This window comes from Anarrhichthys ocellatus, unplaced genomic scaffold, assembly GCF_004355925.1.
Source record: "Anarrhichthys ocellatus isolate YVR2014 unplaced genomic scaffold, GSC_Weel_1.0 scaffold5, whole genome shotgun sequence".
Taxonomy (NCBI): Eukaryota; Metazoa; Chordata; class Actinopteri; order Perciformes; family Anarhichadidae; genus Anarrhichthys; species Anarrhichthys ocellatus.
The window spans coordinates 3,422,535-3,436,161 of record NW_022280035.1 but is presented as its reverse complement, the minus strand read 5'-3'; the positions used below and the strand labels follow the sequence as shown (position 1 = coordinate 3,436,161).

Genomic DNA, 13,627 nt, shown 5'->3' with positions numbered 1-13,627 from the left:
CCCCCCCCCCCCCCCCCCCCTCTCTGAGTGTTTTGGTTCTCAGACTCGTACTGGAGGTCGGAGACTGATCACACTTTTGCAGCCTAACTGCTGTGCACTGGACCTGCTCAGCACCGCTCGGCGACAAAATGGATCAAAAAGGCTTCACTGGGCTCGGGCCATTTCTTACCTGTTCAATGGAAACGTAATGTAATGTGGTCTTATGCCTAGAAGTAATTTTTTTGCTCAATATATTTTTATTATATATTCTATACATAAATATATATAAAGATTACAATAGCTGGGATTATTTAATAGCAATAGCGTGTAGTGGATGTGTACAGATGACCTTATAGAGATGTCCAGACGATTTCTGAAAAGGCCAGTTCAACTAAAAAGAATCTGTTCTTGGACCGTCACGAGTAGATGTTGTATAACCTCCACTTAAAGTCTTGCACGCCACACATACACACTTTTCACCTAAACACACATAAACATGCACACGATTTGACACACACACACACACACACACACCCACACCTTCTGCTGCTGTGTGAAAGACACTGGAGGATTTATTTGGTGTTGGTCAGTCGGTCTAGGGTTAGACTTTTATATTGCTCTGTCCCTCTTGTTAAAAGTAAATTATCAGCTAGTTACACCTGATCTGTGTCCCAGACTGTATACGACTGAATGGATTCCACGGCTCAGACTGAAATTTTGCTCCTTTATAGCAGGTGGCAACATCTTAACAGTGGTTAAGTGCAAGGCTGAGACCCTCCCATTTTAAAGACTAGAATTACGAAGGAGCTCTGATGTTGAGGTACTGGGCACATTCCTGCCTGGGTTTCTGTCTTACATTCCCTTTTATTGTTTTGGTTTTTTTTTTGTTGCTTTTCAAGGGCGAATTTACGCCGTTGCGTGGCGCGGTTGGTCTGCTGTGAAGGCGACGTGACGACTCCACAGTCTGGGTTTTATTTAAACGTGTTTCTTACACTGAACTCAAATCCGTTGATAGGAAAATAGACTTTGATGTTCCTTGTTACAATTTAAAGGGACAGACGTTTTTTCAAAAAAGAAAAAAAAAATAGATATGAAAACCAAACGTGGTGTTACGTGAACTTTTAATAATGTACAGTTTTGGTGACTTTAAATTTGTTCCTTTATATTTTTAGGACCAAATCATCATTTTTAAGAGGAGGTATTGCAAGACTCTGTTGTATTAAGGTGATGTAACACGTGTGCATCTGTAGAATGTACTGTGAGTTGAATAAAAACCACATCTAGTAGAGTATTCTTTCTCTCTTTGGCCTTGTATCTGGATCTCTTCTGTGTGTTCTCCATGTTTCTTGGGGTTTCCCTCATGGGTTCCCGTTTCCTCCCAATCGTATCTATCGGTGTGTGTTTGCAATAGACTGGGGACCTGACTGGGGACCTGTTTGGGCCCAGTGCATGCTGGGATAGGCTTCAGCCCATCCTACCTGAACAGTATTAGAGAGAAGGATATACTGCACATGGCTAATAAACTATCAGGAACAGCTCTAGTGCCAATGGGCCTCATTCACAAACCCTGAGTACGCACGAATCTGTGCTTAAACCGAGCATACATATGTTCTACTCTGCAAACACATTTAGAAATGCCTCAGACCATGCGTACACATAGACGATGAAGGCCCGGCCGGCTGTCTTATTGTAAACACTTTTAACTAAATGCACCTCATATTAAACAAGTCTTTATTAGACTACAATATTTAAAACCCAGAATTTACTAATACATTGGCTAAATGTGTTGTGTACTATAATAGTATTGTGTACTATGACGCCCTTTCATCCTCATCAATTATTGTCATCATTAAAATGTATATTTCAACGCTTCTTTAGGCCTTTTCACAGCAGCCATTTTGATATGTCACTGCAGGGTGAACACCGGTGTAATTAATAATGTTAACTATTGCCCTGTTTGATTTGTGTTGGGCATTCTGGCTCACTGGGATGGCTGAGACACACTAAATAGAAAGGGACCATGATTTATTTGTATCCATTACACCTGTGTTTACCCTGCTATGAAATGTCGAAATGGCTGCATAATTTATGACTCCGTCAACCTAGAAAAAGGAGGAAAAAAGGACCGCAGTGAACGTGTTGTTCTTGAGAGGCTAAAGGCCTTGTACCCATGTTCCTTTTACAGCAAAGGAATACAACTATTGCACTTTGACCATATGTTAGGGATAGAGCTGAAACGATTAGTCGATAGATCGATTCCTCCTTGTTTTTACGCATTAAAGTGTCTTTTTTTGTATCTATAAATGCTGCTGTAGTGAAAAAATGTCCCGTTGCGGGATTAATAATGTAATTATCTAAAAATTGATTAGTCAATAAAAAAGAAGCCTTAGATAAATTAGATCAAGGGGAAAAAAAAAGTACCATTTACTCTTATGAAACACTAGTATTTATAAATACTAAAGAGTGACATGAGCAAACCAGAAAAGAAGGTGACACTGTTAAAACACCGCTGGAACTGTTGGCAGATGAACATTTTAGTCAATAGTCATACACACCCTTTCTACATACACTACTGAAACTCTGTGTATCCCGAGGCAAGCCCACCACAATATGTCACATTTGTCACATTAAAAAAAAAAAAAGAGGCCCTAAATAATGCTGAAGTGTTTGGGCAGGGCTCTGCAGCTCCATGGAGAGTTCTGTCCGAGGCATATGCTGCTGGGAACGTCTTGCCATCACTCCCAGCTGCTCTACAGTGGTAGAGACTCAAGTGCAACACACCCACACGCACTTATATTCTAACACGTAAATCCACAAAGCATCTAAAAACAACAACAAACAAATAGGTATATAGCTTAGATATATAAAATGTGTTCTTTGTGTGTCTTTTGGTGCATCTCTCCCTCTTTCTTTGCCCTCTATCGCTCCCTCAAATCCCTGAGCAGGCACTTTACGTGAGTGTGTGTATATTTGTGTGTGAAATTGTGTCATTGTCAGCACTCTGGGCAGTGAGGGCTGAAAACTCCCCACGCCAGCGGGTTCCAGTGTGCCCCCCCCCCCCCCCGTCCCCCCCCCCCCCCCCCCCCCCCTTTGCTCACCCCAACTCCACACAGTTGGGCTTAGCCCCACAAAAGGGGGGATCACAGTTTAACAGTTGCCCTGGAGAGGAGGGGGTAATCCACGGCATAATGGGGCACCCCCTCCACCAACCAACCAACCAACCAGTTCATTCTGGACTCTGGCCCCCTGATGCCTGGAGGGTCAGGAGAGTCAGTTCGGACTTCTCCACATTGTAGTAAATGGAAAAACAATAATTTAGTGACACAAAATTCAGGTTGTGCGAAGCGGCCGTGACGTGTTGCACCGGCCACATTGCAGAGGTGAATATTCTCAGTTTTTAGCCAAACTGTGGAACTCAAGGTGCGTGTTTGTTTGATATCAAAGAGTGAAAATAAAAAGCCTGTACAGATGCTGCATCACAATAGGCTCTATGGCAACAGCATCATGAAAGACTCCCCCCCCCACCCACCCACCCTGCTCACTAATGGCCCCTTTCTCCTATAATTGATATGAAAATCAGGCTGCGCAAAGGGTGCCAGGTGCTCCAACACATGAGACAACAGGCCACGCTACCAACACCTTTAGCTTACGTTATGTTTTTAAAGGATAAGGCTGTTTATATTCTTCTTACTTTGAAGGCATTCCATGAAAAGAAGGAAATATTTAAGTAACAGTCTACAGCCATGCTTGCAGCTCTGTGAGGCTGCACTTAGCTGAATGCTAACATGCTGATGTCCAGCATGAATAATGTTTACCATCTTATTTGAAGAATGCTAACTATTTGCTTGCTAATTAGCACTTAACACTAAGTGGAGCCGAAGCTGATGTGAATGTTATTATTTTTGCATGTAGTTTTCATAAAGTTTCACTGTAGTTTTTTTTGTTTTTTTTAGCAAACACGACTCAAAAAGCAGTAAATCGTTCATTTGTAATATGATATATTTTCAGCTGTGGATTTGTCCACATTTGTTACTCTCGTGAGTATTTACAGCAGCAGGGCGGTGAACGTGCGACTGACTCAAAATAAACTACATTGCACATGTTCATGGTAATGAAGGAGCGTGTCAGCAAGTGCAGCAGTTGATGTGTTTTTAATAGTTTGTTGGACAACAATGGAGCTCTATGGCACAGATAAATAAGATCAGACAGTAGGATCAATTCATTGTTGGTTTTGGTCTTTTCATGACATTTGTTGATAAGAAGAAAAACCGAGAATGTCACTGGACTTTAAGGCCTGTCATACTTTGTGGTTTATAGAAGCTTGCTGGAATTTGAAATTGGCCTCTTTCAAGCTTTGGATTTTTTTTTTTGTGTCGTGTATAAACACAAACTGACAAACAACATATGCTACTTGAAATGACCCACTTTTGCGGCAATGCCTATAATTGCGATTTCAGTCCGTTTCCATCATTTTATGTCCTCACTGCACCCTCTGAAGAGGCCACAATCACTTCAGCTGGAAGATAAGTGAAAGGCCGACTCGTAGTTTCCTGAAGATGCATTCAATTCCATGCAAGTGCTCAAGGTCGGTAGTAGGCTATGTGTTGGAGGAAAACTGGGAGGGTAAGGGGTGTTACACGTGCAACCTTGGAGAGACATTGTTTCGAGGGCTTGCACTGGCAACTGTTTGTTCACAAGAAGACTCAGGGCCTGAGGTGTGTGGGGGGTGAGGAGAGGGTGAGGAGAGAGAGAGAGACTGAGAGGAGGGGAGGCTGCTGCCATCAAAGGATCTCTCAGACTCTACAAGTTAATGAGGGACATCACAGAAACCCTGAAGCCCTCAGACCCTGAGAGCTGAACACGGACGGACGGACGGAGACACAGAGGGAAAAAAAGCATTCTGAGGTGAAAATGACGTGGCGGGAGGTAAGAATCTTATATTATAGTAATTAATAGTAGTTCATGTTTTTAATACCACTTGTGCCATCGTTTCTCACATCCTTTGATAGCAGTAGAAGGGCTCTCTTAAGCAGTAGATTGATGAATGATTGAAAAGACATCCACCTTTGTTTATGTCCCCTTTCTTTCGTGGAGCTACGTAGTCGGCAGTTCTGGCGCGCCTTTCTTGCCGAGCTGCTCGGCACCCTGGTCTTAGTGAGCGCCATACTGGGTGCCTCTATGCCAGGCCCTGGAGAGGCCCCCCCGGGACCCCTGTACCCGGCAGTGGCAGTAGGTGTGTCGATTGTTGCGCTGGGACACTGTTTTGGAGAAATAAGCGGTGCACAGGTGAATGTCTCATAGTCACAAATTAAATTTAATTGTACATTTCTTTGCCTGATTTATTTTTCTTTGCTGGCGGTGACATAGCAATTGTACTCATATGATTTACTTGAGTATAAATACCAATACCACGATGTAAAAATACCCCCAAAAGTAGAGCAGTTCAGAAGTATTATGAGCTTAATGTGAGGCCTTAAAGTATCCAAAATGAAAGTAATCATTATTGCCTCTGTGAGATATTCTCATATAGGTATGACATTATTAGATTGTTAATATTGTGTTATTTGACTGTTTGCTTAAACTGCTTTATATCTTAACAATCTTTAAATTCAAACAAAGTTCTGCAGCATGAATCTGCATTATATTTTTGGTATTTTCTATAATCTTTGCCTTTAAAAATATACATATAATGGATACGTTTACCTCTTTAGGTCTCAAGCAGTTATATGATGAAACCATATAACCTAAAATCAGACAATACTTTTTTGTCAGTGGTGAAAAAAAGGTTGCATCTGTGACTGTATGTTATAATTTTATCTCCTTCCTAAATGTAAAATCTTAAAACTTAACTACAGCTGTCAGATAAATGTAATGAAGAAAGAAGTACAATATTTCCCTTTGTAGTTAAGTAGAAGTATGAAGTATCATAAAATAGAATAGTAAATAAACGTAGTTACTTTCCACTTCATCTCTATATTAACATTCTACATACGAATGCAGAATCTGTTGTATGCCTATTTGTGTGATAGCCGATGGGTACCCAGATTGCTTTCCATCACTGGCAGTTGTTGAGTTTGTATTATTATTATTTGTCATTCCATAGTTGTAACATTGTTTATATGTAAGTGTGTGTTTGTGCACTCTGATCAGCTGAACCCTGCTTTGACTCTGGCTCTGTTGGCCACGCGGAGGCTGGAGGTCCTCAGGGCCGTCGTTTATGTCGCTGCACAGTGTTTGGGGGCCTTTTTAGCAGCCGGGGCCCTTTACCTGGCAATGCCGGTCAAAACCACTGCAGACCACTTCATCAACAGGGTCAGTCCTCAGAGTTTCAGACGGTTACCTTTTAAAGCTTGAGAGACTTTACATGTTTTGAGAATACTCCCGTTTTACCTCACTCAGGTTCCTATAGAGGTGAATGCAGCCCAGGCTCTGGGCATCGAGGTTTTGTGCACCTACCAGATGGTCTTCACTGTGTTCTCAGTGGAGGATCAGCGACGGAGGGAAAGCCCAGAGCCAGGAACCCTGGCCATTGGATTAGCACACACTGCTGGAGTGCTAATAGGGGTAAGAGGAGCTGTCATGCTGAATTAGTAGATGCGCATTTACTCAACTCATAATTTGTTCTGAAGAAATGGTTCCACAACTAAAAAACACAAGTTTACAGACATTTCTCACTTTGTTAAAACAGCTAAACATTTTAAGTTATCTGGACCTGTTTTTATTGAACCAAAAGACAAAAGGAACTGACATTTTTAAGTTAAATGCTGATCATATATATTTCTAAGTCTTAACAATGTGACATCCGTATTTATGTCAAAGAATATAAATTCCATATTTTATTTTTGTAAAACGTCAGTCTCACGCCATTTTCTGTGGAATTAACGTTTACTTTAACTTTTCATGTTTTTTATCTCACAATCCAAAGACATACAGTTCAGAAAAACTTTACCCATAAGTGTGTCAGTATGGCAGCGTTGTTCAGGGTATTTCCACTGGTGTCCTACGAAAGGGTGATAAAATAAGTGAATTAGTTATATAGAATTATGACACATGAAAAATTACATAAAAATAATAGGAATCAGAGCTAAATATTGAAACGTTTGAAGAAGATTGGTGTACTACCACTAACTCAAGAGTATGGAGAGATTTCAGCAAGAATGATCTAACCTGGTTCTTCAAAAGCAGACTGAAACCATGTTGGAGGCTCTGGAGTTTTCTGGAGTTGCACTAAACTAAAGCCTTTCAGGGAGAATGCAAAAGTAACCATAAGACACACATTATGGTATGTTTACCATAAGAACTGTTCTGTGATGTAACCAGGTCACACTGAGGAAGCCATACAATGTAGAGAACGATACCCTGCAAAAATATTAGATTAAAGACAGAAAAAAAGCAAATGACAAGAAAACTTGAAAACGTGTTTTTTAAATTTGTGTGTGTTGTTTTTCTGTCAGGCACGATTCTCCGGTGCGAGTATGAACCCTGCACGTTCTCTAGGTCCAGCCATCGTCACTGGATTCTGGGAAAACCACTGGGTGAGAGATCAGTCTCTATAAAAAAACACTAAAACAATATGGCATACTGTACTCCGACATTTTTTTATGTTTTCGTTATAGCAAACTATACTATGCTAGTATTTCATAGCATACTATACTATGCCATTTTTAAAGACTTTTCTATCACTTTTCTATGCCATACTATACTATGTCGTTATTTTTGACATTTCTTTGACATGTTTATGAGTTGCTATACTATGCTATTTTTATGATTCTTTATGTTCTGCAATGCTATGACTTTTTTTGCATCTTACACTCTGCCATTCTTAGTGGCCTATCATACTATGACATTTTACCCAACATATGCCATACTAAATTATGACCTATTAATTACTTCCAACACTGTAAAAGTATCTATATTGCCTCAATTGTAAAGCTCAGTTAATATTCAGGTGATTCTAAGATGTCTACTCGTCTCGGACCATCCAGATAATTCAAAAGCATTATTCTGTCTCCACACACCTCTTGAATCTCAATCTCTTTTTCCAACCTCCAGGTTTATTGGATCGGACCAGTGATCGGTGCTATACTGGGCGGAGTGTCCCATGAGTTCTTTTTTGCACGCAGCGCCTCTCGCCAGAAGCTGGTGGCATGTCTGACCTGCAAGGACATCGAGATTGTGGAGGCGGCCAGCATGACGGGATCATCTCTGTCCACAGTCACACAGAACGCGAGAGCCAAGCAGACCAACAAACCAGAAAACAACTGAGGACACATGCAAGAATAAAACCCCCCAAAGAAACACACAAGCATTCTGCAATATCCGTCTCTTGGTAATATCTGCTACTAGCTCACATTAGCCACCATAGGATACTTCATACCAAACTAAGAACCCTGAATCTTTAAGCTTATCATGTTCAGTAATCATATGTTTTATGCTTGTAAATTCATCTTGGTGTTGGTCATATCTTCTTCGTCTCACTTTTACATTTTTAATAATTTCGGGTGATTTGGGGTTGTTGACATATGGCTTCCACATAAGATTGTTATTTTCTTGAAGCATCATGTGTCTGCAATTGTCCAATGTGTTTTCAAGAGACCACAATAAACTCACATGTTGCTCAGGTGTCAATACATCCATTAACAAAGGGAAGGTTACTATGATAACTGTGTTTACCTGCACATTTCAGTGAGTTATCCTTTCAATGTCCCTCCACTGAAACATTATCACCACATTATGGAGGCTACACATTTTGGCTAAAATGATTATTTCCCTCGATGCTTTTTGTTGCACATGTGAAGAGAAAGCTGCATTCTGAAGGAGATGAATGTTATATTTGAGGTCCCCGTTGGCTGTCATTAGTGGATGTAAAGGTCGAGCCAATATTGTGAGATTCTATGTTGTTACTTTCAAATTTGCACATCATTAAAATGTATAATGGAGATTCATTGAAACCCGGTTGAAAACCCCCATTATGTTGGCCATTTTCAGTTTCATCCTGCGTCTGTGAATGCTTTGAAATGCTAAAGAGGTCCTTGCGCTGCATTGTGGGTTCAATGATGCTCTCAAACAAGTCTCTCATGTCTGTGCCTGTTTGCGTCCGTCTCTTCTCTTAGGCCTCCCTTTCACAATCAAATGGACCTTTTTACCTCTGAAATGGCTCTAAAGAAAGAATGTTCAGTGGAAATAAGCTTTGTAATATGAAATTAATATGATGTGTATGTGTGTGTGTGTGATAATACGTGTTTGGGTGTGTGAGAGACTTTTTGTTTTCACAAAACCTTTATTACTATCGTGTGTGTTTTTCGTATCATTGCCGTATTTGTCTTGTCTTAAAATATGTAATTTAAAGGGTCAGTTCACCCAAATTCCCCCCAAAAAAAACACATTTTCTCAATAACTTCAAGTAGTATTCAACCATGCAGAGAGATTGGCTTTCATATGGGTTTTTCGATATCCGTCTCCTTAATTACTTGTTATAAGTGAGGAAATGTTTTTGTTATTGTATGAACTGTATCTTTAAAATGAATATAATAAAAAGTCTATTTATTATATATGAATATTCATAATTTAGGTAAAACATAATGTGCACTGTACTATCTGGATTTGACTGCAAATCTAAAATAAACCATGTGAGCAATCATTATGGCAGTGTAATTTAAACACACACACACACACACATATAAACTATTTACACACACACACAACGTGCACAATGGCTATAACTGCCACAGTGCCGCCAGCATTTTGCATTGTGTGTTTTTTCTAACATGTATAAAAGGGAGTCAAAATGGCAAGCACAGCATTCTGCATTCATCCCCCCCCCCCCCCCCAGCGCGATGCCCCGGTGCTGCTCAGTAACCCCACTATGCCCCACTCATCCCTGCTACCCTACTGCACCTCTCACTTTACCCCAGCTACACATGCACACGCACAGAACTTTCACGGCTCTGGTCGAACGTCGTCCTGCAACACAGACACTCAAACACACACACACACACATAATGCAAAGCTCTGCTGAGCGCCTCTTAGAAGCCTTTGTCACAACAGAAGACACAATCTGCTGTGTTATGTGAATCACTGTTGGTTCATTGCTTGTGTTTTTCTTCACCCTCTCACGTCTCCACTACACTACCATTGGCTGTGGAGCAGTGCCAGTGACGACTTTGAGCTCTGAGGCAATGTCAAGTTCAGGTCTTAGTGTTCATAACCACAGGCCTCGGCACTGACTGCTGCCATTTTAACTCCTCTTAAAGGCAGTGCTTGGTGGTGGGATTTTCTCAAGAACAATAAACGGAAGCGATAAATCACAAACTCTAGCGTTTAAGGAAACGCTTAGTTAGCTGTAACTTCTGTTCTTTAGTTTAATATGTATTTTTTTTCTTGTCTCTGTCCATACGTAGCCCACAGACAATGGTTTCACAGGGTCAGGCATTTCAGTGTATGGGTCAGTTCAGCGCTGTTAGCTTTGGGCACTTCCGTCAGGGGCCCCAACTGTATTATCTGCATGTGTGTGTATATGTCTATGTGTGTGTGTGTGTGTGTGTGTGCGCGTGTGTGCATGTGTGTGTCTTTGTGCATGCATGTTTGTGTTCTTTCATGTCTGTCCTTGTCCATCAGCATTTGAGTCCCCTGATTATGACAGTTATGAAATGTCAACAGATGACATACGCCCCAAAGAAAACTTTCTCCGCTCTTCTCCAGCTGCTCTTCATCGTGGCTGTTCCTCTTGGTTTTTCACTCCCTCCCCCCTTGAATATAAGATACAGCACTTCCTGTATTGTCTTTAGCCAAAAAACTCTCCCGCTAAATGTCTTTCATTGATTTCCACTCATTCTCGCTTTATCGGTTTCTCTTCTCGGGTACTCTGCCTCTCTTTTGGCCTCGTTCTGTTTTAGGGGGGGGGGGGCGACAGAGGGGTTAAGTTTGTTTGATTTAGGATGACCAGCAATGCCGCCCCCCGCCCTTGGCCCTACAGGGGGATTATGGCGTCACCTGGGGCCCCTGGGGGGGTATTATAAAGCCCCTGTCTGGCCCTCTCCCCTCCGTCAGAGAGGCTAAAAGGTCCACCGGACACTCTGTCTATCCCCGTCTCTACTCTAGAAACATCCCTTTAGCATTGATGCCCACCTCCTCTTGACAACTCTTCCCACCTGAGATCTCTGTGCCCACACTCCCACATTATCTCACACCTATGTCTTTGCGACAGGTGGACAGAGGTGGCAAGCGAGCGCAGCTGAGTTGACTTAACCAACCCAGTTCACGGCTTGGCAAAGATCCATTGGGTGGATTCGTCTGTTGACGTTCTGAAATCCTGTTTTGAGTGTTTTTTTTTTTTTTAGTCAGCCGAGTTAGCTGACTTTTTTGGCTGATTTTTCTTTAAAGAATCTTCTTCATCTGGTGGCGAGCCTCAAGTGAACAGTCACCATGTGGGAGTTCCGGTCCATGAATTTTTGGCGGGCAGTCTTCGCAGAGTTCTTCGGGACCATGTTCTTTGTATTTTTTGGCATGGGTGCTGCCCTGCGCTGGACCACCGGGCCTCATCATGTCCTTCATGTGGCCCTGTGCTTCGGGCTGGCAGCTGCCACTCTTATTCAGTCCATCGGCCACATCAGCGGCGGCCACATTAACCCTGCCGTCACCTTTGCCTACCTTATTGGCTCACAGTTGTCTCTTTTCCGCGCCATTTTCTACATGGTCGCCCAGTGCCTGGGTGCTGTGGCTGGGGCCGCTGTGCTGTACGGGGTCACGCCCGGCAACATGAGAGGCAACATGGCGATGAACACGGTAAGGACCCATCACAGATAAGAAAACAAACTCAGCAATGTTCTTTGAGGAGGTTGATTTCATGGCATACAAGTTTAAGAATTTGTTATGAATTCAGGTTCAGTTCAGTAAAGTAATCTCTTGAAACCAAACAAATGCTGGGTGTATAATTATTTCCAGTAAGTTATATATTTCTTAAATAAAAGAGAAATTCAGCAGTATATGTTTCATACAGATCTGAGATTTTTTTGACTTATACAAATATTTTTTCATCTACCTGTGTATCTCCAGCTGCAGCCGGGCATCAGTCTGGGAATGGGCACGACTGTGGAGGTTTTCCTCACCATGCAGCTTGTGGTGTGCATCTTCGCCGTGACTGATGAAAGGAGAAACGGACGCCTGGGATCTGCTGCCCTGTCCATCGGCTTCTCTGTCACCATTGGACATCTCATGGGGGTGAGACACAAGAGAAACATAGATATCAAATAACAATTACATATTAAAAAAAAACACAATGTAGTAACAAGTGTCTTGTGTTTTAGATGTACTACACCGGTGCTGGGATGAACCCTGCCAGGTCCTTTGCCCCTGCTTTGCTCTTCAGGAACTTCATCAACCACTGGGTAAGACCTGCAGTCTCACCGAAGACAACAATCTGAGCAGGAACAATAAACGAATGAACACTGTGTTGACTGATGTTTGCTGCTTGCAGGTGTACTGGGTTGGGCCAATGATAGGAGGTGCAATGGGCGCCCTCCTGTACGATTTCATGCTCTTCCCACGCATGAGAGGTCTGTCCGAGCGCCTGGCCACGCTGAAGGGCAGCCGGCCCCCCGAGAGCGAGACCCAGCAGGACACCCGCGGGGAGCCCATCGAGCTCAAGACGCAAGCCCTATAAACCGGCCCCTGTCCCCTTCTCCGACTGGGGCCGAGGGATGAGGGACAAGGCCCTGAGCTACGCCAACCCCACCTCCACTGCCCCCCATGCCTTCACACAACATCGCAAAAATACTAACCCAAACACTCACATCTAGACTAACATGATAAGATTGTTTTTCCAATGCCACTGTAAAAAACATCAACACACAAACAAACAAAGTTCACAACCTTCAACCTCAACACACAACAAGACTCCTCTACCCCCCAGTCCTCACTCTGTATTCTGAACTGGACATTGTGTTTTTGATATATGGTGACCAGAGCCTGAACCAGCAGCCCCCCCCCCCCATCCGCCCGCCTGCTTCCTCCTCTCAGCCAGGCCTTCATCTGGGACTCAGAGGAGCACCCTGAAATTGAGCAGAGAGGGTTCGGGAGGCAGGTGTTGGAAAGGGGGGAGGGAGGCCGAGGGCAGGATGAGGGTGAGCCGGGGATGTGGGTATGATATGAGAAGGGTAAGAGGGCATGGGGCAGGTGGAGGGTGGAGCAAAGGGGTGGGGGTTGGGGTTTGGGTAGAGAGGGCAACACTCTGGGTTTGTGGTCGTTTCAAGTTGGGTTAGACCAGTGAAGATGGGCATGCTTTTCAATATTCATTTGAATTTATCTCCATTTTAGTTCTTTTTTTTTAAGTTAATTTTGTTTTCTGCACTTCAGACACAAGATGTGGATGTATGATACCATTACATTTTACCAAGGTTTCATCATTTTCAACCACTACATTTTATCTGTGGGTTTGTGTTTGTGTGTGTGGATACCTCTGCAGCATGTGTGTGTGTGTGTGTGTGTGTGTGTGTGTGTGCAAGTGTGTGTGTGTGTGCAAGTGTGTGTGTGAGAGTGAGTGTGCATGTGTGTACCTGCCTGTGAGTATAAGTGTGTTTACAAGTTAGTGTGTATAGGTGTTGTGTGTGTGTGTGTGTGTGTGTGTGTGTGTGTGTGTGTGTGTGTGTGT

At 42.7% G+C, this 13,627-nt stretch overlaps 2 protein-coding genes across 2 annotated transcripts; both read left to right on the top strand.

The window, feature by feature from the left end:
- Positions 1–4,798: 4,798 nt before the first annotated feature.
- Positions 4,799–9,458, top strand: LOC116381904 (aquaporin-4). Its single transcript, XM_031844408.1, has 6 exons — positions 4,799–4,905; positions 5,074–5,265; positions 6,130–6,291; positions 6,379–6,543; positions 7,434–7,514; positions 8,032–9,458. The coding sequence occupies exons 1-6, from the start codon at positions 4,891–4,893 to the stop codon at positions 8,242–8,244; spliced, it is 828 nt and encodes a 275-aa protein (XP_031700268.1). The 5' UTR covers positions 4,799–4,890; the 3' UTR covers positions 8,245–9,458.
- Positions 9,459–11,040: 1,582 nt separating this feature from the next.
- On the top strand, positions 11,041–13,457 carry mipb (major intrinsic protein of lens fiber b). The gene is made up of 4 exons (XM_031844409.1): positions 11,041–11,763; positions 12,034–12,198; positions 12,285–12,365; positions 12,455–13,457. Exons 1-4 carry the CDS (start codon positions 11,404–11,406, stop codon positions 12,638–12,640), a joined length of 792 nt encoding a protein of 263 aa, XP_031700269.1. The 5' UTR covers positions 11,041–11,403; the 3' UTR covers positions 12,641–13,457.
- The last annotated feature ends 170 nt before the right edge of the window (positions 13,458–13,627 follow it).

Bases quoted from the DNA above. Each gene is read 5' to 3' on its own strand.
- LOC116381904 (XM_031844408.1), top strand. The intron at 5,266-6,129 runs GTGAATGTCTCA...CACTCTGATCAG, and splicing joins GAGAAATAAGCGGTGCACAG to CTGAACCCTGCTTTGACTCT. The intron at 7,515-8,031 runs GTGAGAGATCAG...TCCAACCTCCAG, and splicing joins GATTCTGGGAAAACCACTGG to GTTTATTGGATCGGACCAGT.
- mipb (XM_031844409.1), top strand. From the start codon at position 11,404: ATGTGGGAGTTCCGGTCCATGAATTTTTGGCGGGCAGTCTTCGCAGAG. The intron at 11,764-12,033 runs GTAAGGACCCAT...GTGTATCTCCAG, and splicing joins GCAACATGGCGATGAACACG to CTGCAGCCGGGCATCAGTCT. The intron at 12,366-12,454 runs GTAAGACCTGCA...TGCTGCTTGCAG, and splicing joins GGAACTTCATCAACCACTGG to GTGTACTGGGTTGGGCCAAT.